The following is a 24,994-nucleotide window of genomic DNA, read 5'->3' as shown; positions in this document are numbered from 1 at the left end:
GGTAGAGGGATTTCCATCCTGAAATGCCCAGATCCCCGAGAGGGCCCTCATTGCTTTCGCTTCGCCCTGCCACATTAACCAAAAACGGGACCCGAACATGTCATGGATGTCAGGCACTGCAGGCGCCATTGCCTCGGAGCCTGGTCTTTGTCGGGTTGTACTACATGCCTTACTAGATGTATTAATACCAACTTGCATGTGGCCTCGTCCAGTAGTCGTCTATTAACGAGCTGCCTGCCTCCTCTGTTGCGGATTCTCTCGAGGTTTTAAAGTGTTCACTATCGCCTCGATCTTTCGTTGCTCGGATACTTCGTTGATCTCTGTTGATATCCATCACGGAGGGGCGTTCTCTCCTTTTTATTTTGCCCACATTTAGTGCACTGGTTTCTTTTTGTCTTGTTCACCATGAGTGCCCATCACGATTATTCACAGCCGACCCAGCCGTCTGACCACCGATCCGACTTTCACTCTCAACACGCCTCAGATCTTGGCAAGGATGGAGCGGATGTCGAGTCTTCGTCGGCCTCGGGGGCGCATCTCCTAAACACCACGGTCAAGTCAATCTCCTGGGCAAACGTCGCCGTCAAGGTGACCGATAGGGATTCGAAGCAGCCGCGGCTCATTCTCGACAACGTTGAGGGTATCGTCAACGCAGGTAAGACAAAACTCGGTGTATATATAGTGCCGGTACTCCTTTTATGTCTTATGATGTATCTAACCCACTCGCGCCTTCATACCAGGCGAGCTCCTCGCCCTCATGGGCCCCTCGGGCTGCGGCAAGACGACTCTGTTAAACATGCTGGCGTCGCGGTCGACCGGCGCCGAATCGACCGACGGAGCCGTCCTCGTAAACGGCACGGAACCCTCTCGGGCCGCCTTTCGAGAGATGAGCTGCTTTGTGGAGCAGGAGGATGCGCTGATTGGGTCTCTGACTGTCCGAGAGACTCTGATGTTTGCCTCGCGCTTGTCGACCAGCAGCGGCTCGCTCTCTAGCAAGGAGAGGATCAGGCGCGTCGATGGACTTCTTTCCGCGTTCGGTCTGTCCAACCAGGCCTCCACGTTGATCGGCACCCCGATCCGCAAGGGTATAAGCGGTGGCCAGAAGCGCCGTGTTGGTGTGGCCAGCCAGCTCATCACCAGCCCCAAGATCCTCTTTCTCGACGAGCCGACCAGCGGGCTTGATTCGGCCGCCAGCAGGGAGGTCATCAGCTACTTGAAAAACGTCGCCAAGCGTAACAATGTGGGTGTTTCCGTCTCTGATCCTCATTTGTATCGAGAGTGATGAAAAGGGTCATTTCCCCCACTTTTCGTTTGGCTCTTCGGCCTCATGCTTACCAAAATATGGGTGTTTTGTATAGTTGATCGTCATCGCCAGCATACACCAGCCATCCACCTCCACATTTATGCTCTTTGACAAACTCTGTCTCCTGTCGCAGGGCAAGCAGCATTACTTCGGGCCGGTCACCGAGGTTGTCCCTTACTACGAGTCGATAGGCTTCAACGTCCCCTTGCACTCCAACCCGGCCGAGTGGCTCCTCGAGCTGGTCAACGTCGACTTTGCCGAAGACAGGGAAAACGCGCAGGCACTGCTGGGCAGGCTGCAAGAGGCGTGGACCAACTCGTCGCGTTGCCAGCAGATGCGAGCTGATCTGCGGCAGGTCGAATCGTTTGGATCGAGAGGGGCAGAGAACCTCTTCGGCGCGGATGGTCATTCCGAGAAGAAGCCTGGACAGCTCAGTCTGGTCTTGACGCTCCTCCATCGCTCCTTTGTCAAAAGCCACCGGGATGTGGTTGCCTATGGGATCAGGATGGCCATGTATACCGGTCTAGCCATCATGATGGGTACGGTTTGGCTTCGGCTTGAGCCTGAGCAGAGCTCCATCCAGCCGTTTATCAACGCCATTTGTAAGTCGGGCCATCTTTCTCTTGTTGCTGTACATTCTTTCCTTGACGACCGGGCTGGGGTGAGCCCCTTCGATTATTACTGATTCACTAACCACGTTTTCCCATCAGTCTTCGGCTCAGCTTTCATGTCCTTCATGGCGGTTGCTTATGTGCCTTCTTTCATCGAAGATCGGCTACAGTACGTCAAGGAGCACCACAACGGCTTGTATGGTGCAACGGCGCTCATGATATCGAATTTCCTCATTGGTATCCCTTATTTATGTAAGTGAATCCACTTCGCGAGTCTCCATGTCGGCCTGTCCGATGGTATAGAGAGATTGGGCTGACTAGAAACAAACAAACAAACACAGTCCTTATTGCCATCTCCTTCTCGGCCATCTCGTACTGGCTCAACAACTTCCAGCCGACCGCACATGCATTCTTCGTATGGGTCATGTGGGTCTTTCTTGACCTCTTGGCCGCGGAGAGCTTGGTGGTCTTGTTCACCTCCCTGTTCCCCAGCTTCGTTATTTCACTGGCTCTCGTGGCATTCGCCAACGGACTGTGGATGTCGGTGAATGGCTTTATGGGTGAGTCAAACCCTTGCGGAATGGAAACAGACCCGAAAAAAAAAGACTGAACCCACTGACTGCCATGTGACTGGTGCTAAACATAGTCCAACCGACCATCTTAAACGTCTTCTACAAATATGTCTTTCACTATTGGGATTACCAAAAGTACGTCTTTGAAGGCATGATGATCAACGAGTTCGCCGACCGCTCCTACAGCTGCGGAGAGTCGTGCCAGTGCATGTACGTCACGGAGCTTGCCGACCAATGCAAGATCGCCGGCGAAGGTGTGCTGAGGCAGTACGGCTACAGCACGGGCCACATGGGCCGGGACGTCGGCATCATGGTCGGCATCATTGCAGGATATCGGATAGCGGGCTGGGTAGCGCTCAAGCTGAGGACCTGATGTTGGAGGGGGTTTGGCAATTGTCTGAGAGGGGTTGAATGGATTTCGATTGCGTTGTACCGGTAATCTTCTGTCGAGAAAACCTTCTTTGTTTTAAGGTTCGTGTGGCAGCCTGCCTGCATGGGAAAAGCACAAGGTCTTACCGGCATGGCGCCCCGTCCGCAAATAATCACATCACACATACTCCCGTACATACATTGGTGGCGGAGGATCTATGATGATCGGTTGAACTTGACTGGTTGATGATTCGGGGCGCATGTGATTGATGCACAAATAGATACCTAATGGGGTAATACTGACCAGAATAGTACCTACTCCGTAGTTAGAGTAATTATGCACAATCACTTTGAAGAAACTTGTTTTTTTTCCTTCTTTGGTATTTTAATTTCGTCTCGTTGGGTTGGTTCGGGAGACTTGTATACTGTACAATTGTAGGCCAGGAATTGACGAATTAGAGTTGCATCTTAAGATGGAAATGCGGGTGAGTTGCTCAAGGACGGGCCGTGAGTTCGCGCACAATGATGGCTTGGAGAAAATAAATTCAGTTCAAGGGAAATCACCCATACGCTAGGCTTATTCAGGCTATCCGGATGTTGCAGCGACCAATTGAAAGATGCCCGCCCGTGCTCGGTTCAGGCCCGTCAGTGTGGAGTACAGGTCGGGTAGCGATGAAACCTGACTGCAGGCTAGTCCTAGACTAATCTCACTGCAGGTCAATCAATTAAATTTCACCAAGCCAACCCGACCAAGTGATGATGTCATTGAAACCGCATTCACTCACCTTTTTTCCTTGACGCGGCCTGTGGTGCGCAAAAGTCGCTGAGGAGACTGGATGGTTAATATCGTAATCGTGCCTGCCATAGCTGTTCTGTATTACCTCAGAAAGAGTCAACCCAATTCCATCCAGCTAATTTGTGTCCGGACACCATTTTGGAAAGTTTGACGGTGCATACACACATATTTCATGCACCATCTGAGCTGACTTGGTCTAGCGCTTCGACATCAACTACAAACTACAACGGCCGGTTCATTGACCAACATCTGCCGTGCCTTCCTACCTAACCTAGATCTACCAAAAAGTAAACATACCTACCTTACCTTACCTACGCTACCATTACCTTACCCTACCTAGGTAGGTAGTCTTTCACCAAATTTATTCGATAATGAGCTTCAGAACGTAAACACTTTTTTTTTTATTGCATCACCTCTATTTTTTTTCGACGCCACTGCATTTAATCAACCGCCACGGTCCTCTATCAACAGCCGCCGCCCAAGGAATGCAACTATAGCCATTATTCCAAACACTCGACAGTAAAGCTAGGTAGCTACCTAGGTTAGCTTCTTCTAGGTTGCTTGGCCACTCAGGGCACGACCGCAGCCATGGCTGCCGCCGGGAATCTCGTCTTCAACACGACCAAGGAGCTCGAGTCACGGTCGTCGTCTGATCAAGAATTGTCGTTCGAGACCGAGATAAGAAACGATGGCAAGGATGCCACGGTCCTCCGCGACAGAGAGACAGGGAATGTCGTCTATCCGACATTTGTGCCTCCCCACCCTGAGGACTGGCAGAACCAAACCAAGGGTGTCGGCTCTAGCGCAAGTGCCGGCAAGGAACCCGAGCCCCCAAAACCTGGCGAACATCCGCCAAAGACGCATTCCGACCCGCTCCAGCGATTCTCGGGCGATGACGAGTACTTCAGGCCTCGACCGCTCGGGGGACAGCGGGCGATGACCGAAGCGATACCTCCCCGGGAAGGCTCGCGCCGGTTCTCGGGAATGCCCGGACGCCTGCAGCGAGCCGGCACAAACATACCCGATATGCAGCGGGCGCTGTGGCGGGGTGACCATGACGACTCTAGCAGTTCGTCTTCATCCTCGGAGGACGAGGTGAGCCAGGCCCAGGAGGAAAAGAAGCAGAAGCGCGTCAAGAAGAAGCTGCAGAAACAAAAGAGCGACGACCCTTACAGAAAGTTCCGGGTGGGCAACGACAACTACCACACTAAGGGTAAAGTTAAGCGCGACGGTCGTCTGTCCATCTCGGTGAACGATACCAGCAGCACCGGGTACCTCGCAAAGGCGATTGGGTCGGCAGTAAAGAAGGTCGTACCCAAATCGAAGGAGACAACATCGGATAACGAAGATGTCGATGACTATGTCTCGAGGCCTGCGGGCTCCAGGGCCTCGTCGGTGACTACAGTCGCAATGGCTAATGTGCCCTGTCCGAAACTCAACATCGTCATTATGGTTATTGGATCCCGTGGAGATGCTCAACCTTTCCTCAAGATCGGTCAGGTTCTCAAGCAACAATATGGCCACCGAGTCCGTATCGCTACCCACCCGGCCTTTAAAGATTTTGTCGAAAAGGACTCGGGTCTTGAATTTTTCTCTGTGGGAGGTGATCCTTCGGAGTTGATGGCCTTCATGGTCAAGAACCCCGGTATGATACCCAAACTGGAGACAGTCAAGGCCGGAGACATTGGTCGCAGGAGAGCAGCCATGGCGGAGATGTTTGAGGGCTTCTGGAGGGCTTGCATCCACGCAACAGACGACCCCAAAGACCAGGATAACCTGCGATTGATGGGTGATAAACCTCCATTCATTGCGGATGCAATCATTGCCAACCCTCCCAGTTTCGCACACTACCACATCGCCGAAGCCCTGGGGATTCCGCTGCATCTCATGTTCACTTTCCCATACACTCCTACGCAGGCATTCCCCCATCCGCTCGCCAGCATCAAAAAATCCAATGTTGACCCCGGTTACACGAACTTTATATCGTATCCACTGGTTGAAATGATGGTTTGGCAAGGGCTGGGCGACCTGGTCAACGATTTCCGAGTGAAGACACTGGGCTTGGATCCAGTCTCGACTCTCTGGGCACCCGGAGCTACATATCGACTTCATGTTCCCTTCACTTATCTATGGAGCCCTGGGCTGGTTCCCAAGCCTGAGGACTGGGGTGATGAAATTGACATCTCGGGTTTTGTCTTCCTTGACCTTGCGTCTTCGTTCAAGCCACCGGACGACTTGGTCAAGTTTTTGGACGATGGCGATCCTCCAATCTACATTGGATTTGGGTCTATCGTGGTAGACGATCCTGATCGCTTCACGGAGATGATATTCGAGGCTGTAAAGCAGGCAGGTGTGCGAGCCTTGGTTTCCAAAGGCTGGGGAAAGCTTGGTGGTGAAAACGTTCCCGACAACGTCTACATGCTCGAGAATACCCCTCACGATTGGCTATTCCCCCGCGTTTCTGCTTGTGTCATACACGGCGGTGCCGGAACAACGGCTATCTCGTTGAAATGTGGGAAACCAACAATGGTCGTGCCCTTCTTTGGCGATCAACACTTTTGGGGTAGCATGCTGGAGCGCTGCGGTGCCGGCCCCGAACCTGTGCCTTATAAACGTCTCACTGCGGAGAAGCTTGCCGAGGGCATTAAATACTGCCTCAGCGATGAAGCCAAGCAGGCTGCCACTGAGATCGCTAGAGACATAGAGAAAGAAGGCGACGGTGCCGAAAACGCATGCAAATCGTTTCATAAGCATCTGACGCTGCAAGGAACGCATTCCATGCGCTGCTGCGTCCTCGAGGACCGCGTGGCAATCTGGCATCTCAAGCACACCAATATACGCCTCAGCGCTATTGCCGCGGAAGTCCTTGCCAGCAAGAATGCACTGTCCTGGCGCAAACTCAAGCTTATTCGCCACCGAGAGTGGAACGATTTTGAGGGCCCCGGAGAACCTGTGACGGGCCTGGCTGGCTCTCTAGTTACCACGGTTGGTGATGTGGTTGGAGGTGTGGGAAGTGTGCCGATGCGCATTGCAAAAAGCTCAAACAAAAGGAGAGAGCGTAAGGAGAAGAAGGAGAAGCGAAAAGCACGTCGCGAAGCGCGAGAAAAGGCCCAGGAGGCCAATTGTCAGGACATGGAGGCTGAGACTGAGAAGGACAAGAAGGAGGACTCTTCCAAGTCAAAACCAGCCCAACCATCCGAGAAGCAGACGAATTCTAGCGAAGATACGTCCTCGAAGACGCTAGCTACCACTTCGGATTCTAAAGAGGAGAAGCCAAAGACAGCGGGGAAGTTGGCTGAAAACGGCAACCAAAATTCGGATAACGACAAGGATAATGACAAGAACGGGGATGAGCTTGAAGGTACCGAAGCTCAAGACCATGCTCAACCTTCAAAGGAGCCTCCCTCACAGACACCAAAACGTGGTGCCAACCCTCATCGGGAGAGCTACGCTAGTTCCTTGGCTACAACTGCCACCACGGACACCTCAGAAGAGCCCAGTCGAGCCCATGAATTTGCGCAGAACGTAGGGAAGGGTGTTGGCAAGTCGGCACACGCACTGGCACGGGCACCCGTCGACATGTCGCTTGCAGTCGCCCAAGGCTTCCACAACGCCCCGCGTCTCTACGGAGATGATACTGTAAGGAGGCCCTTGCGTGTGACTGGCATGCGGTCGGGACTGCGGGCGGCGCGACGCGAGTTTGGCTATGGCGTTTACGACGCTTTCACCGGGGTTGTCCGCCTCCCTGTGCGTGGCGCTCGAGACTCGGGCGCCAAAGGCTTTGCAAAAGGTGTTGGCATGGGTATGATGGGATTCGTCCTCAAAAACTTTGCCGCCATTGCCGGGCCTGGTGCGTACACGCTCAAGGGCGTAGCCAAGCAGTTGGAGAAGGGTCGATCGCCTGTTAAACATCTCCGCAGGGCTCGTATAGTGCAGGCCCATAGGGAGTGGCAGTCGCTAGACCGTGAAGGACAGCAGAAGCTTGCTGACCGCATCCTCGATGGATGGAAAGTTTTGCAACGTCTTGCACGCGCGCTGGAGGAGGCGGAGCGCAAACAATCCGGAGGTATCCGAGGTCGCCTCTCTGCGAGACGTCGGCGCGGGATTGGAGCTGCCTTCGAAAGCGTCGAAATCGCTCAGCGCGCGCTCACCGGTATTGAACAGGGCCAACTCGAGCAAGTTGTTGAGAAGGGGGCCCGACGCGAGAGTGACGGCCGTAGCAAGGTCGAACGCAAAGTCAAGAGGGAGAAGAAGAAACAAGTTGCCGAGCATGCTGGCGAGAGGCGCAAGGAGGACGAGGAGAATAGCAAGCGGGGAAGCACGGAGCAGTCCGCCGACGACCGTTCTCGCCGCTCCGGTGCCAATGACCAAGAACAGGGTACAAGCGGGCAGAAGACGAAGATTCCGGAAAACAACAAGACTGACAACGATAGTGGCAAGTCCTTGGACGGAAAGGAAGACAAGAAAAAGGACAGCAACCACATCGCCTTTGCTGAGGATCCTCGTACTCGAGACGGTTCAGGAGAACTAGAAAAGCCTGCTGCCAGCAAGATAGCCACCTAGAAAAGGGCTTTACTGCTGTTCAGGTTCAAGAAGGCAGCACCGTATCAGGATCCCGGAAGATAAAAAGTTTATGAAAGGCATTGGACAAACACAGTTGTTATTATGATATTGTTTTGGGAATTTAATGGTAATGGAGATTCAGACCGGAGGGCAGATTGAAGCAACACAGTATTGAACAGGTCTGCGATCTCTTCTTTTTTTTCCCCCGATGAAACCGGGAGCATGCTGATGAAGATGGATACCCCTTTTTGTTTTTGCTTTTGTTTATCGCACCCCTAAGCAACAAGTGTACATGGTTTGCGACGCACATATAATACCACTATAGCAACAAGTAATATACATACATGATATGCAGGTTGTACCAAGTTTATTCGTCTATTCGTCTTAACACGCCTCGGTGGCCGGTGGCTTCTCGTATCCATCGCCAAGTCAACTCTTGGAGTAAGTAAGTGGCTTTCTGGAACATCAATTCAAGTAACTGGGACAGATCATTGCAGATGGATAAGTTTGCGCGTTATTAGACTAGACTAGTTGGTTTACAGTTTTACATGCCTCCTGAATATCGATATTCAAAGAAGAACAACAAGAAAAAGAACAAACGCCATATCTTTGGGGGAAAATGCTGACAAAAGGTATGATATATGCCTAGACCCCACCCCGCCTTCGTGCCATGTTGCCACCGCTCCGCCATGCAACTAGAAAAGAAAAGAAAAAAAAAACAAAAGGGAAAAATAAGAAGTGTATTTAACACTCTGTTGTATGGGGGTCTATGTTGTTGGGAGGAGAAACGTGGTAAAAGAGGAAAATAATCCATCCCCCCCAAATACAAGGGCATTATGAGCGCGTATTGCTCACTCGACCTTGATATGTATTGATTTGCTGTGATTTCATTAACTGTCGTTCCCTCCCTGGTTTTATGTCGTACAAAGGAAAAAAAATAAATGTCTTTTTTTGTTCAGTTTGTGCCTTGAGTGGCATGTTGTGTGACGATGTGTAAAGATGAAGCGATGCTTGGATTGTGTGAGCGTCTTGTTTCTCAGAGGACACCCTGTCTCCATTTCTCGACCATGTCTTGCTGCACACCCATCATCTGTCCGTATGGCTGGGCGTATCCGTATGCCGGTGGTGCATAGTGTTGCCCACCAGGGAAGCCGTTTCCGTACATGCTAGTGCGGCCTCCTCCTTGATGTAGCTGCCTTCCCCAGTTTCCTTGTCCGGGGCCATCCTGAGCCGCACCTATAGGCAGCGCGGTACCGCCGCCGGCGCCGTCGTTGAAGCGACCGCCTTGGAAGCCGCTGACTTGACGCTGGGCGCCGATGCCTATCGAGGTCGGCACGCCTACGCCGCGCGGATTGTCTCCGACTGCGGAGAGCTGAGAAAATGACTGCTGCGCGCGAAGGGTTCGCATCTTTGCTTCGTGATCGCGGGCCGCGCGCTCAGCCTCGGCTTGGAGTCTCAGCCTTTCTGCCTCGCGGGGGTCCATCTGGCCTTTGGCATCGCTAACCGGGTGTGCGGCCAGGACGTCGGCCATGCTGATCTTCTTTGTAAGTCTGTTGTAGCTGGGGCCGATGTTCTGCTCCAAGCTTCGAGCACCCAGTCCGGCACCGCCCGTCAACGCATGTAGTGCACCGGCGTTGACGTTCATTTCTCGCTCTCGCGCCTCGCGTTCTGCCTGTAGGCGTCGGCGGCGTTGACCAAGTGTCTCCTCTTCCTCGGGGGGTGGATCGACCTTGGCCTTGGGGGGCTTGCTTTGAGCGTCCGCCTCAGGTTCACCCACTCCCAGTTGACTCATCATCTCAACAGTGAAGGCGGTACTGACGGGCCGGGCAACTGGTAGAGCGCTCGCCTTGTCATCACGCGCCTTGAGCCGGCGCATACGGTCACCAAGCGGCTCGTCCTCATCCTCATCCTCGTCAGGACGTGACTGCTGACCTTGAGCCATGTGACTGACGAGCGGGGCGAGGTTTGCCTGAGATTGAGTACGCAAGTGCGCATTCACCCCTGCAATGGCAGGCGAGAGGGTGATTTGACTAGCACGCGTCTGGCTGACAGGGTTGAGGTAGACTGAGGTCGGCTGCATCGTCTCGCGACCTTGGATCCTGTCACGGCGACGACTCAGCGGTTCATTATCCTCCATTTCGCGACGCTCCATTAACCCAAGCGGGCGGTTGACATCGGCGACAGCTGTGGAAATGTTGCCGGTGGGATTGCCGCGGATCGCCTGTAGCATTGCCAAGGGAACGTCCTCATCATCAGACACGTCGGCGTGCGCCAAAGTTGGGTCTTCCCAGGCAAGATTCACCCGTTTACCAATGCGATTCTTTCGTTCGACTTCAGCGACGGCGTCGAGCTCCAGCAGCGTCGTGTGGAGGCCATTGGGGTGAGCCTTGTTGATGGGTCGAGTACGCATTTTCTGTTGATGCTTTCTGAGTTGAAGTTCTGCCAAAAGAGTTGTAGGTGCACCGTGATAGATCTCGTCGTCCTCGTCCTCGTCTTCATCGTCCTCTTCTCCCGATGATGATTTTTGTTCGTCTTCGCCAGGCGCCAGCATCTCTGTGGTGGGCGACATGACCTCGCCTTCCCTGCCATCAATCTCCCCTCGTTTCTGGGAAACACCGTCGCCTCGGATACTGCCCTTGGAGCTGGCCATAGCTGAGTTCCGATCAGAACCGTCGTGGCTCGTGCGTGACTTTCCGCCCGCGAGGATCCCTAGGAAAGATGAACGTTCCTTGGCCTCCCGCACGGTCGAGTCACTATCGCGCTTGTGATCAACCGACGCCACCGATAATTTTTGCGCCTTGTGCTTCTTCTTTTTCTTTTTCTTTTCCGCACCGTAAACCTCCTCGCCAAGAGTTCCAGCGAACGCGTGGTCCGTAAAGGCACTGACGGGGGCTTTGGCCGACGCATCCAGAATGCTGTCTAGAGTTTGCATCGCCGAGCCACCTTTAAGTTCAATGCGAGGCACAGTCGAGGGCGAATCGAAAAATGCAGATGCTCTCACTTGAGGCGGCAAATCAGACGGCATCATTGATAACCTTGACATGCGCTTATCCGCTTCTCTCAATTTTGCTGGCCGACGGAGTTCCTGACGTTGGAACTGCGTCTTGGTGGGCGAGGCGCTACGCTGTCCTGTTGACATCTCTTGTGACGGCTCCGAGGCATCGTGGGACAAAGACTGGCGTGGCTCATCCATAAATTCAGTACCAAATTCGGCTCCTGCATTCGGATCGGCAAGCCATATGCGAGATGCCCGGCCTTCCTGTGCCATGGTCTCCAACACCTTGGAATAGCGTGCATTTCTAACCGCAGTTTTTGGCTTCTTGGACAATTTTGGAGGCAAGTTCAGCATAGCCGGGACAGGAGCAGGGTAGTACAGCATATCCTGCCCAGTGGAAGGGTCGAAATACGACTGAGGTCGCTCCAATGGTTTTCTCGGTTGAGGGCGCGGGACCTGCGATTGTCCGTACTGCATGTCATCGGGCTTCTGTGTAAATACATCATGCGGCTGGGAGAGCAGTTGCTCATGCTGTTGCTGTTGTTGTTGATAATCATGTTCACCCAGCTGGTTTTGAAATGGTCCATCAAAGTCGAACTGGTTGGGATCGCAGTGGACACCATCAAAGTCTCCGAATGCATCATCAATATGGTCGTTTTCAGAGCCGTGTCCCGACAACTCTGATTGAGCACGGTAATGACTCTGAGACTCTCCGTAAGCGTCCTGAGGGAAGTACCCTTGCTCTTTCGATGCGTCGGCTCCATCGTTTGAATCTCCCATATCCAACCTGGGCCTGCGCGACCATGTTTCAGCGTTGGGTGTGTCATCCCGATGGCCGTTCGCATTGGGTGTTCTCTGGTCAAGCCCCATTTGTGCCAGCTGAGCGGGACTCGGACGGATTGTTCGATCCTGTGTTGCACCCTCGGAGATGACTGGCGAGAGAAGCTGGTCGGCTTCGTTGAGTGCTTCGTGGGTGAGTGTCGTCGGTGGCTCGTTCTCTGCAATCTCTGCAAGAGAGAGTTTCTTGGCGGATACGACACTGCGGACAGAGCTCTTGCCTGGGCCGTGGCGTGAGATCGGGAGCGGCGGGATCAAGTTGTCATCGTTCGAGAGAATGGGGCTGCCGTCCTCCGGGATCACGTCACCGATAACAGATGAAGGCGGACCAGTCGAACTGGCCTTGCTAGCTGATCTCAACCTCGTCCTCGTCAAAGAGTGAGTGGGTGACATGACGTAGCCGCTGGGAGAATATCCTCCAGATCTTGCGGCACTGTTTGACCTAGCTATCGAGAGATGTCGCGAGAATGGCGGTAGAGGTGCGTCACTAATAACACTACTATTGTCGAAATTGTCGCTATTATGGTGAAGTTGGGAAGCCAGGATCATAGACCGCTGGCTGTCCCTCCTTTTCAGCTGGGTATGGGCGTCGCGGATTGCGTCCTCAATGGACGAGGTCATAGAAAAGCGTTCTGCAGTGGCTTCCAGCGCGGCTACGTTGCCGATGTATGCTCCTGACTTGGCGTTGAGTTCAGGAGTGGGATGTTGGAGGGGTGCGTTGCTGCAGACGCTTCGGATTGAGGATGCACGGGATACGGCCACGACGCTTCGTGGGGTTTCGGAAGAGTGCAGCGAGTAGAGGTCGGAATGTGGGTTGGGCAGTTGTGGCCTCGAGGCTTTGGGGCGCAGGATACGCAAACGCGTAGGGCTGCTGGTCACGCTGCCGGTTCCGTTAGTGGTGATGCCGGAGTTGACATGAGTTTCGAGGTTGCTCTTGCAGTTGGACTCGGATTTTTCCCCGGCCGAAACTGTGGCTGATCGACGCCCTTCTTTGGGGGACTGCAGATCTTCCCGAGAGTCCGTTGCCGATGATGCACCAGTGTTGATCAACCGCGCGTTATTCGAAGAGCTGCCCTCAATACCAGAACTAGTAGATGCTAGTGGCGTTTCCACCTGGGAGGACAAAGAAGCTATCGTGCTGGCTTTGCCGGGTTCCACAGTGGCGCTCTTTGGTACAGACTGCAAATTCAAATCAGCTTCTGGGGACGTGCATGTTCCCGGCGATGGCGACGCAAGAACTGGGCTGAAAGCACTGTGAGGAGTTGCGGTCGATGCTGAATTGGGACTCGAGAAGAGATCGTGATTGTTGTTGTTGTTGTTATTGTAGCCCCTATTCGCATCAGATGATTCAAGTAGGGGTTCAGGTGGTGCCGAAGGGGATGCCCCGTCTTTGGGAGACATTGTGGCTCGTGTCGGCGGCGTAGGGGTCGTCAATTGGGCGGCTGGTGTTGGAGTATCCGTGCCTGCATTATTATTTTCGCTGGCGCCATTCGATGGGCTAGGCACCGTTTTTTCCATGTCCGCGTCTTCGCTCATAGTCCACCGTGTTGCGCCCGTGGGGACGGCGCAAAATTCATTATTCGATAGTAAACAGTGAAAAGTTGTTTTGTTTCTTTGGCATGCGTACGAAAAAAAATTAGGCTAGAAGAAAAAATAAACAAAAAAGATAGACGACGGGCAAAAGCACTAACGGGACAAAGATGGGTGGGAAGGGCGGCCTGGCCAAGTTGGGGTTGTGGGTTGTGGATGTGTTGGTCGAGGGTCCCTTGTCCACGGCGGTGTTGTGGGCACTGGCATTGACACTTGGTGTGGTCAGTGGCAGTGACACTTTGCTGACAGCAGGTGCAGGTTGCAGGTGCGGCTACGTGCGCTGGCGGCGTCAGTCGAGAGATCCTTTCAGTTTGCTATCAAATCAAATCAATATTCCGGAGGTACTGCTTGCGGCTAACTTTATCTGCCGTTCTCGGCAATGTCAGCAAAACTCACCGGATTATCCGTAGATGGCCTCGAGTTCGCGTCAACTACTTTTGCAGTAATCCGTTAAACTGTAATCGCCCATCTACCTTGTTCTAGTCTAAGAACTGCAGTAAATTATTTCAAAGTCAAAGCCGTTGAGAGCCTTTCGGTTTGTTTGTTTCGAGTCGGGATTAATCAATGACTGACTGCTAAGATTACACGGACCATGGTTGTAAGAGAGCAATTTTTAGAGATTTTTACTTTTTGGCGCTCCTTGTAACTCGGTGTAATTGCTTCTGCATCGTTTCCTGATCGGCAGGTACGGCGGACCATTCCCCGCCCACTTCCTTCACTCGTTTGACTTCATTTTTTTTTCTTGTGTTCGTCAGCTGCACGCGTGGTTTCTGTCGTGGTCGGCACAACATCTACGGCCCTATGCAAGTGCTATGTCCTCGGCGCAAACTCTGATGTGCAGTCAGTCGGACCTTTTTAGGTTCTCCCCTCTGCTACCTGCCTACTGGACCCCGTCTGCTTACTGGAACGGTTTGTCGGCCTCGTTCATTTTGTCTGACGTTTGGAAATTTGTGTGCAGTATAATTACAGTATTTCCTTCTTGTACTAACCAGTCACAATTCAATCGCGTGCGCAAGAGGTGTCGGTTGCAGGGGATGGGGGTTACCGATGGCATGGGAAAATATTGAATAGAAATTTTGTTAGATTAGATTAGACAAGACTGGCAACCATGCCAGTCAAACCATGGAACATATCCATCTTATCAAATCTAACATGCCTATACTGTACTATAAACAAACTCCTGCCTACTCGGTCCATCGCCTCTCGGGTAAAAGAATAAAAATGCCAATCCTTTCCTTTCCTGTGTTCAGCTGGAATTTAGACTTGTTGCCTGCCAGGGCAGACGGAGATACGTACCTAGTTAAGGTAGTAACGGTAGATAGATAGATACCTTACCAACCTAGGTGCCGAGCTAAGGCACCTATCTTTTTCTGCGTATTCCAATTCCAGTTCTCAAATCACGAAGCGCCAAATTTCCCGCGTTTTGATTGCGGTCGATCATATCATGCTCAGTTAAACCTGGAAATAGTAACGGGGTACTAGCAGGCTGAATCGTATTGGTGTCCACAAACCTGGGAACACGCACTTTACAAATGCGATTCCTGGTTACGAGCACAGCGGTTATCTGCAGATCCGGATATGTATGGGTGGACCTTGGTTGACCAAGCCTTTTGAGCTTAACAATTCTGGGTAATACACCTTCAAGACCAAGTCGACTCTTGAGCAATCCATGGGTCCGGACAGTTGCTATTTTCTATCATAACATGCTTTGATTCTCATACAGTAAGTAGTACGTATGAATTATTCGTTGACCACACCTGTACACAAGAACCATACCCGCGGGTCTGGTCTGACTTGTGGACTGAGTGAGTACAGCCCACAAGTACTGTAGCAGTAGCAATCAGCCATCAAGCCATGAGCGTAACTATTTCGTCCAAGCTCGGAAAACATGACGTCCTTGCTCCACCGACTTGATTCGTTCCATGGAGGACTTGGCCCACAAAACGCCAAATCTTCCTTGTAAGTCATATCAAGGATTTTAACGTCTGTCTCCACGTACAACGCGATACGACAGACGTGATTAGATACACACACTTGGCAGTGCGACGCTCTCTCGCTGAGAACCTCAATATCCAAGATCCAGTAAGTGGAGGAAAAGACTGGCCAGCCTTGTCAAGAGCTTTTTTTTTTTTTTTCTCCTTCTCGTTCGATCCGCACTGCCGCATTCTCACCCTACCTATACGAAAGAGGGCGCGGATATTTTTTGCCGCCTGCATATCTGACTGTCCAAGAAACTCCGAAACCAAGGAAGGTGGTCCTCGACCTGAAGCGATAAACCAACCCATGACGACTGGATGGGAGACGGTTCTTGGGTAGATAGAATTGCATCTCGACCGTTCGGCTAAGCCGGAAACATTCGCAGGCAAGCCGGACCGCTGGCCAATGATCAACATAGCAGGGTAGGTAGGTGTGGCAGCCACCCTCGCGACAGATGGAGGTCTGGACTTTCTTGGGTTATCATGTGGCAGATAAAACAAAGGGCGCGCAGGGCAGCTTGGGCAGGTAGTGTTGGCAATGGCAGGCTCGCTTGTTCGACTTTGGGGGTACAAGCTTCTCTCGTAATTTTTTTTTTTTTTTTTTTTTTCGACGAGGTTCTCGCCCCAAGTTTTACCCAGACCCACTCCACCCACATCTCCGATCATTTCCCATGGTCGATCGCTGAGATTAGAACAAAAAAAAAAACGATATCCCGTGTTCTTGAGGGTCCTAATCGCTAATCTACTGTCCACTTGTTCTCGTATTGTACAACCAAAGACGAATTCGTATCACCAACTCGAATTTTCCTGTCACTACCTTGTTCGACGGGTCCTTACAACGGCGGCGCTTCGGCGCGCTCCCGTATGTTGTTGCATGAGGTAACCAAGGAATACAATTACCGAAATCGTTCATTTGGTGAGAGGCAGAAATCGTAGGTGTTAGGGAGGCTGGTTGGCAACCCAAGATCTTCAGCAGACAGACGTACTGCTACGTACTGTACGTACAGTAAGTACCATTTGGTGGACCACCAGTCAGCTATTTTGGGCTAGCTCTTCTGCATTTGCTATCGGTGCTATGCTCACATCCCTGCCGAATGTTTCGCTGTCACTTCTAGTAGTGCAAGGGACTGACAGCACAAGGAATCAAAGGGTATGTTTATCGACATGGGAGCCGATGCATATATCCTAACATTAGGATCACTTGCACGCCGTCACCGCTGTCTTTTCGAAAGATAACTACTATTTGAAACGTACCATAGACAGAATCTTCTGTGGGCACAACATGATTTATCTCTGTTGTCCGCACGATATCAATTTCCCTTCAAAGAACAAGAAGTGGCGGTGGAAAGAAAGAATTGGCGACATGGCGACCCTCCATGTTCCTGTTAACCTTTCGATCCTCCCAGGTACGAAGTATGTAGTCAAACTCAACACCCATCAAGAGACGTTACGTTGTATCATCATTTCAATTTGATTTTGCCGGGGCACACGAGCTTTGGTCACATCTCATAAACGGACGGCTGCAACCCTGTACCACTGTACCTACCTTACCCTTACGCAACCCCCCTTCAGTTTGATTTCTTCAGTCTCTTCGGTGGTCTGTGTGCTTGGCCTCCCCTAGCACCAACTTTCACTATCGCCGTGACCGCCCGCCGCTCATCTGGGGTACAATTTTGTCAACATGTCACACGCCACAACGAGGCCTAATGTGCACAGGCAATTTCTTGACGTCGTTTCGCCTAGAGGTTTTGGTATCTAAGGTGTCTAATTGGATATTTGACTCGTTGGGTTATGATACGTAGTGTGGGTTTGAAATATACATACACTCTTGTAGCCATCGGGGATTGCCCAAACAAGGGCCTTCGTCGTTGAATTTTGGTCGCACAATACAAGATCACAATCACTGTCTAGTCTAGACTAGTCCATTCAGGTCTGCACCCAAATTTGAGGGGATGCCAAGATGGGGGAGACTTTCCGAGCTAGCCACGAAATATGATCTGTTTGTTGAGGCTCAACTCGCCCCCCGCATAACTTGTTGGTTTAGGCGAGGTACAGAAGCCTGGGCGTTGGAGCCCAGCTCACCTACCCAACTACCAAGAAGCCAACGGTGTGGCGTTGACCAGGTGAGATAGTGCATGCCTTACGGAGTACCTACCTTTGACGTACTGAGAAACCCATGTAGTGCTCGGTAGGGAACATGCAGGCCAAGAAGCTTTCACGCGATGAACTTGTGCATATGCCTGGCAAAGCCGGTTTAGGAACGACTGTTTTGTTCATTACATTGCTGGATGCAACATCAAAAGGAGCCACATCTGTACCTCCTGAATGGCTTGATGCACATACATTAATAAGTGTGGTAACTAAACACGCACGGAATATGCCCGTTCCCGCATATCAATGACAAGTTGTGGTGGGATTGGGGGCTTAACATACAGTAGTAGTACTCCGTAGTAGTGCTGTAGCTCCACGGCTGCCACTACACCCGTCGCGATACCAAAGGGGTAAACAACGTGGCAGACCGCCTTCTTTCAAACTTCCAAATCTCGATGGGAACATGGAATGCTAGGCTGGCTAGGTTGAGCTGTCTCACACAATATTTTTGGGGGCGGATATTCATATCACGAGAACTGTTTTAAAGGTGTATCCCGGTTCCAGGACCGGGAGGTAGACACTGGGTCCGGGTGGTAACCCGGCAGTGGGGAAAAACAGGTACGGACGGGCTGTGGCTTTGCTCGCTTTACGGGTCTGTTGACCACTGTCTCGTTTTAGCGAAATATTAGGGCATGTTATCTCTGTAACTGATTTCGGGTAGCCCTTTTTTTGGGTTTCTGCCCCCCATCTTTTAATTTAGACAACTTGCTAGGGCGGCTAGGCTTGATGGCCGCCCAAGTCCTAGTTGCCAGATTTAGCTTGCCTGTCTGTTTTGACTGAGTCGTTCTCGCCGAACTGCTTCATAAATATCTATAGATAACTAAGGTACCTCCCTACCTACCTGCCTTACAAAGTAGTGTCAGTTATCCGCTTTAATTCTTAGTTACGTACCTAAATTGCCCATAATTCCAGAGATCCGGTTATACTGACACGTATTAGGATGCAATATTCGCATATCTCCGTGAGGGGGAATTCCCAAAGTCTGATAAGGGTAAAATGAACTACTCTTCTCGCGATAAGTAATCATCCCTTGACTTATGTGGTAATCCGAGCTTTCACCGGTCTCCCAGACCGGGCGGGCGCAAGCTGCACAACCTCCTCATCCAAACACTTGACATACCCGGCAAAATGTCTTGCAATTACCACGTACTTCTGTATGTTGCAAGCCGCCTTGCTTTGGCCACAAGTTTCACGTAATAGGTTGTAGTATAATCGTGGCAAAAAAAAAAAAAAGAAAGAAAGAAATCCCCACTCCAACAAACCTTGTCCGGTAGGTCAGGTCGCGGCGGTGAAGAGATGCAGTGCAGCAAAAGGTCCAGACTCTGGTGTCACTACCTCATCTAGCTTCTTGGCATTCCTTTCCGCCAAACTGATGTGGGGGATGGACGCGGGGGGCAAGCTTTTTGTGGTTTGCTCTTGACCGCTTGGGAAGGGATCAGCACCTTGCTTCTGCTAGATAGTGTGCTCTGATAATGCTTCTTTTCGTTCCTTCTTTTTTTCTTCTTCTTCTTCTTCTTCTCTTGTCCGGGTTTACTACGTCTGGTACCGAGTCTAATTGATTTTTCCAAGCAACCATGGTCCGACTTCGGCGGATACTTCCTTTCCCTTTGCGGTCCGGGTCTGTTAGGATTGGATGGCATGAGAGGGGTTTGCTGCGAGTTCAATATCATGCTATGGACAATTAATGGCTGCTTTGATTACCATTTTTTTCTTGTTGGCGTCCGTCCGTACCTGACTGAACAAACCAAACTGCTCCATGGTTACCTTATATTATGATTTATGGTCACAGCCCACACTTGCAGCTAGCTAACTTTACTGCTATGTACCTAGTCTAGGCCCACTTGGAACCCAAGGCGACTGTTCCGGCCCAAACTGGATCAACCAAGCTGCATCGTTGAGCTATTCTGCGCTGTCTCATTCACCGTTGAGGTCGTTGGATTGAACGTTATTACTCGTGGATCCCGTGGATGATGCAGTGGCAGAAACCAAAGCCCAACCAACCACGCGTGCCCACTCGTACGGAGTGGGTCGGGTGTCTTTCTTGTGGTGTTTGGCCGGGGTGTCTTTGATGTCCTCTGTACGGAGTATGGAGTAAGTGCACTAAAACCAAAGCGTTCCTGTCGGTGAGGGCTAAGCAAAAAGCTGTGGATCGATTCTTGACACATCAAATCTGGTACAAGTGATAGTTATTAACTGCCAATTTCGCATCGTTGTGGGAACCCATAAAGAAGCAAGGGATGTTTGTCAGTCTGTGCAACCTTTTTGGATGGGGGGGGAGGGGGACGTTGGAGGACGATCCCCCGATCGCGGAACATTCAATAACGTTTGAGACTTATTTTTTTTTTTTCCCTGTGTTTAGCTACGTATTTCTGATCCTCAGGCTGTCCAATTGTTTTTGTGTGTGAGTGAGCACGCGAGGCACGGGTAAGTGGCTTACCAGCCTATGCTTTTTTGGGGAACATGATGATGTCAGGTCACCCAGAATGGAAACAATTTAGAAAATAAAATAATACGGGTGGGCACCAAGCGAGCCAGCCTGGGAGTAGTACCAAGACGACAGTGGGGTGAGTGAGGGGGTCCGATCAAGTCGAACCACAGTGTAGGTTATTCTTTATGCCATAAGTCATGTGAACATTCAACGCGTCGAGATGAAAGAAATCAATACTTCGCTCTCAGTGCTTGATCGTTTTGCAACACTGTAAAAGTACTAAACCCGATAACAGTTATTCTCCATTTTCTACCGTACCTACCTATGTTACCTATGCAAAATTCCTTCCGACCCTTACTCAATTCACGGATGAGACCCAACCAGGTCAATCCCACCTGCCCGACTGACGAAAGGGCGTTCTTGGACCCTGGCCCGGCAGCCCTGGGAAGCGTCCCGCCCGCTTGTGACCGCCCTGTACCTGTTCCGTCTTGTCTCCCCAGGTGTCTCCCCACCTCGTAGTCACGAACCACGAGCATGCAACCGGGTTTGTTTAGCAACCTGCCGAGTCCAACGGGGATCTCCTTTTCTTCTTTCATCCCGTCTTCCTCTTTTTTTTTTTTTTTTTTTTTTTTTTTTTTTTTTTTTTTTTTTTTTTTTGACTAAAAGACGGAACCGTCCCAAAAAGTCGCCACGACCCAACTACCAGACCCTATTACTATTACGTCTTCAGAGTCAGATAGGAAAAAGACTGCTAGTCAACTTGCCCTCGTGCTCACCACACCTGGCTCTTGGTCTTTTTGTGTCATTTTCTCATTCATACCATACTTGATACTTTCACTCTTTTAGTAATCCACGTTTGCTGCCCCGATCTTTCCAAAGTCTCTTGAGTTTGCCACAGAAAACCACTTAGCTTGCTCTGCGCAATCGAACTGGACCACTTGCGCAGAGTAGACAATCACCTCAGACACCAACAACTGAAACCAAGTTGGTAGTTTTGAGATCCTATAGCCATTCACGAGACACGCGAGCTGTTGCTCCTTTCGCAGCCATGGAGGGCATCAAAGATGGAAAGCGGCGATTTGCCCCCATACCGATAGAGACGACGTTCCAGCAGATTCGAAGACCTGGTCCAGTGGGCGAGCTGACACCAGATCCCTCACCCGAGCCCTCTCCGAGATCTCCTCAACATACCGTTACCTTTGAGACCTCGACACAAAATGACTGCCGTAAAGAGAGGAGGCGCTTTGCGCCCCAGCTCATTGACTCGTCACGACGATCAAGAAGGATGGGAGACATGGGACCGGCGACTAGACCTACCGACAAGACCGACATCGTACCCCACCACCACCATATATACTCGGTGCACCGCAGCAAAAAGCGGCACCACCGGATCACGGACTTGTCGAGGAGGGAATCATGCGACGAAGAGACGGCCGACCACATGTTTGACCTGGCCAAGAAGGAGATTGAGAAGCGGCTGCAGGAGATAGCGCTTTCGGCCTTTCCCAACAGTAGCGCCAGGATAGGAGGAGCTGAGCATTTCGTCGTTGACGAGGGTTCTGAGGATGAGAACGAGCTGGATCCTCGCGGCCGGCCGCAGTTGAGGCTCTTGGGAACCGAGCGTCCCAAGCGAGACTCGACCGACGAGGATATGAACTGGCACGTTAAGGAGGCTCAGAATGCAGCCAATCGCCGGGCAAGAACTCGGGTTGACACTAAGGATCTCGACCTGATGGAGCTGGACAGCCCGCCGCCCGACACCATGTTCCTGACTTCAAGCCGCAAGCAGACACCCAGTCCGGGCCCTTCACCTTTCATGAGGGGACCTATCGGTGAGACTCACATGCCACTCGTTAGCCACAGTCCATTGAAGCCCATTGGAGAGACGCCAGCTCCTTCGCAATCGCCGCCCCCTATACAGCCCATTGGAGAGTTCCAGATGCCTTATATCCCCTCAGCACCACCGGGCAGGGCGGGCGACATGCCATTCATTCCCGCAGAGACGGGTTTCCAACGCCATGGCGGCGGTCGTCCCTTTGGGGCAGGCTTTAGAAGAGACATGCCGTCATCTGAGAGGAACCTCGAACAGCTCCGCCTGCGCAGCCCGCCAATGCTGGGTAAGGATATCACATTCCGCATGTGTCCCTCACCCAAGCGCACAAAGATGGAGCCCGATCATCTTTGGGCAAGAATTCCCGAAGCTTCGAACAGGGATCCCTCGGGAACCAAGGGTCTATGGCGCGGATACTGCTACACTTCGGAGGCGGAGGCGGGCACGGCACTCGCCTCGGTGGCGCGTCCCGCCATGTTACAGACCCCGAGCGTAGTCAGTTCAGCAGCCACAGACCCGTTCTCAGCCGCTTTTGGCACATTTGACACCATTTCTACGGTGTTGAGCGAGGAGCCCACCCCCATTGCCTCACCCAAGGGCACGCAATCAGCCGGCCCTGCGTCGCTGAAGCTCCCCAAGCCGGCTGCCACGGTACCGCCCGCTTCTAGTAACACGAACAGGCGGAGTGCCGAAGCCAAGGGCATTCACATGCTAGCGGGTCTCGAGGAAAGGCTGCGAAAGGAGAAGGCGGCTGCCGATCTGAATGAGCAGATCCAGGCCGAGTTTACGGACCACTTCGTGACGCAGGTATATAATTACCTCAGCTTAGGATATCCAGCAATGGCACGTGTGTACGACGAGGAGCTGTCCAAGATCTCCAGGATCGACATTCATGAGCTACAACGCAATGACTCGGAGCTCATGGACTGTATGGTTGACATGGCCAGTGGGGGTGACGGCAAGAAGAAGGGTGCCAATGGCCACATTCGATTGACTGAGGACGACGATACCAAGGAGCAAGATAGATGCCCGCGGTGGAAGGCCCTCAAGCTGTACATTCACGAGTGGGCGCGTCAACATCCTGACTTGGATAGTATTAGTCCGCTGGCTTGGGGTGTGAGAGAGAGACGTGGTAGCTGGGGCATCTGAGCGTTTGGAGTTGGTCGTTGAATACATACATGGCGTTTCTTAATGGTGTCTAAAATCCACTGGTTTTTTTTTCGTTCCTTTATATGATTTTTTTTGGAGTTTTTCAGATGAGCATTATGGATGGCGATTCGGAAGATGGTGTATGCAGCATACCTAGATTATATCATGATTGTTTATGATCTCCACGATATTGACACCACACTGCTGTGTGATGTCTGGATTAGTATTACCCTGTTGGGCTCATATACGTGGAAATTATGTTGCATTAGGTCCTATTATTTTCTGCATGGTTTGCTTGTTACGTACTACTCTCTATATGCTTTTTTTTTTTTTTTTGTTTTTTTCTTTTTTGTTTTTTCTCACATCTATCGCCGGCAACTGCAGCGAAGATGGTTGAGTACATGTGTAGTGAAAGCGAGTAAATATCCCAAATCGGATTTTTTTTCATGCAATCCGAGCCCCAGGTCCCTCGCTACGTCTTTGCGCACATGACTGTCTGTATACGTCAGGCTAACATAAACTACAAAATACGCCCATAATAGGCATCCAGCAGTAGTATCCTTGGTGTTCAAGATTCCTAATTCCTACCTAACCTAAAAAAATTGATGCCTAGGAAAGTTATCCTGGAAAGTGAGTTTAGACTACGCAGACTAATAGATCTAGACCATGGGAGTAGCTGGTCGCTGTCTACATTCATTTCCTTTGCCATTGACAACTTGGTGTTGGGGTTTTGTTGATAGTTCATCCAGTCTGGCCGATCCACGCAATTTAAACCTTTGGAGATGTATCAATGTAGGACGAACCAAAGCATACCTAAGTAGGCAGCTAGATTGACCATGGTCAATTGAAGTCTGTGTTTGTAATTATACTTCTCATATTCGGACCAGTATGAAAACGAGCATGGTTCCCCCCATTGACAGTGGCTCTTGATCGTTGCCACAGGTGTTTACAATAGTTAAGCTTTTTTTGATACACTCCAAATGAGAGGACTGTGGTTATGATAAATTTAAACGAAAGCAGCTTTTGAGCATCTAGAAGAGAGAAAACTAGAAAGACCAGTACAAAAAAAAAAACATGTGATAAACAGAAGACATCTAGTCTAATTTGTTTAAGCCACAGCGCAAGAAATTTTGGCATAAGAAGGGATGACATAATGAAGCACGCAACGAGACTGGGAAAAAGCTATTAGTGAAACCGCGCAACGTATATCGAGGGGTATTGAAAAAGCTCCATAACTATTCCACACACGAAAGAGGAATAGAAAGAGGGATGAAAAAAGGAACTAAAGATAGCCATAATTAAAATCCCATTTTATACTTGAAGCCATGGACCATCCTCTTGCTGCTTGTGTAAAAACAAAACAGTAAAACATACTGTCAATATAGATTCAAGTTTTTAGCTGTCCATCAACAATCGTCAACCTGGGCGTTTGGTTTAGGGGTATAATATCCGTTTCGCATTGAAAGATTCCGATCGTTCAATGAGTAACGACTACGGAAGGTCGCCGGTTCGATTCCGGCAACGTCCAAATCTTTTGTCATTTGCTCTTCATAAATGTCACAACTGTAACATCCATATTTATGGCCTCTTTTTACATTTGTCTGAATGGGTGTGAAACGCCATAGGCTGGTTGTACGCCCGTATATGGTCGCGCGTGCCATAGTGCTTGCTGCAGGGACATTCTCTTTTTTGGACCAAATTGCGTGCGGCTCGCATAGCTTATGTCGCCTTTTTATGGCAGTTTGTTGTTAGATGGGCACAATAAGCCAGCTTTCGCAGAATTCGCCAGATTAATTTTAGTTCTAGCTAACATATATGGTCTT

At 51.0% G+C, this 24,994-nt stretch overlaps 4 protein-coding genes across 4 annotated transcripts; 3 read left to right on the top strand and 1 right to left on the bottom strand.

Annotated features, from left to right (window-relative positions):
- The first annotated feature begins 132 nt into the window (after positions 1–132).
- On the top strand, positions 133–3,192 carry PgNI_04482 (uncharacterized protein). Its single transcript, XM_031124527.1, has 6 exons — positions 133–655; positions 741–1,240; positions 1,359–1,905; positions 2,014–2,166; positions 2,256–2,474; positions 2,561–3,192. Exons 1-6 carry the CDS (start codon positions 406–408, stop codon positions 2,857–2,859), a joined length of 1,968 nt encoding a protein of 655 aa, XP_030984078.1. The 5' UTR covers positions 133–405; the 3' UTR covers positions 2,860–3,192.
- Positions 3,193–4,239: 1,047 nt separating this feature from the next.
- PgNI_04481 (uncharacterized protein) lies at positions 4,240–8,214 on the top strand (the record flags this gene model as incomplete). The annotated part of the gene is made up of 1 exon (XM_031124526.1): positions 4,240–8,214. One exon carries the CDS (start codon positions 4,240–4,242, stop codon positions 8,212–8,214), a length of 3,975 nt encoding a protein of 1,324 aa, XP_030984079.1.
- A 1,036-nt stretch (positions 8,215–9,250) lies between these two features.
- PgNI_04480 (uncharacterized protein) lies at positions 9,251–13,582 on the bottom strand (the record flags this gene model as incomplete). The annotated part of the gene is made up of 1 exon (XM_031124525.1): positions 9,251–13,582. The coding sequence occupies one exon, from the start codon at positions 13,580–13,582 to the stop codon at positions 9,251–9,253; it is 4,332 nt and encodes a 1,443-aa protein (XP_030984080.1).
- A 7,657-nt stretch (positions 13,583–21,239) lies between these two features.
- PgNI_04479 (uncharacterized protein) lies at positions 21,240–23,171 on the top strand (the record flags this gene model as incomplete). Its single annotated transcript, XM_031124524.1, has 1 exon — positions 21,240–23,171. One exon carries the CDS (start codon positions 21,240–21,242, stop codon positions 23,169–23,171), a length of 1,932 nt encoding a protein of 643 aa, XP_030985360.1.
- Between the last annotated feature and the right edge of the window lie 1,823 nt (positions 23,172–24,994).

The sequence above is a fragment of the Pyricularia grisea genome, assembly GCF_004355905.1.
Source record: "Pyricularia grisea strain NI907 chromosome Unknown Pyricularia_grisea_NI907_Scaffold_2, whole genome shotgun sequence".
Lineage (NCBI taxonomy): Eukaryota > Fungi > Ascomycota > Sordariomycetes > Magnaporthales > Pyriculariaceae > Pyricularia > Pyricularia grisea.
The sequence above is the reverse complement of the archived record's forward strand: the minus strand, read 5'-3'. Positions and strand labels throughout refer to the sequence as shown.

What these genes read in the sequence shown, in the direction of transcription:
- PgNI_04482 (XM_031124527.1), top strand. Translation starts at nt 406, where the DNA reads ATGAGTGCCCATCACGATTATTCACAGCCGACCCAGCCGTCTGACCAC. An exon ending in TGAGGGTATCGTCAACGCAG is followed by an intron (nt 656 to 740) that starts GTAAGACAAAAC and finishes CCTTCATACCAG; the next exon opens with GCGAGCTCCTCGCCCTCATG. An exon ending in CATTGGTATCCCTTATTTAT is followed by an intron (nt 2,167 to 2,255) that starts GTAAGTGAATCC and finishes AAACAAACACAG; the next exon opens with TCCTTATTGCCATCTCCTTC.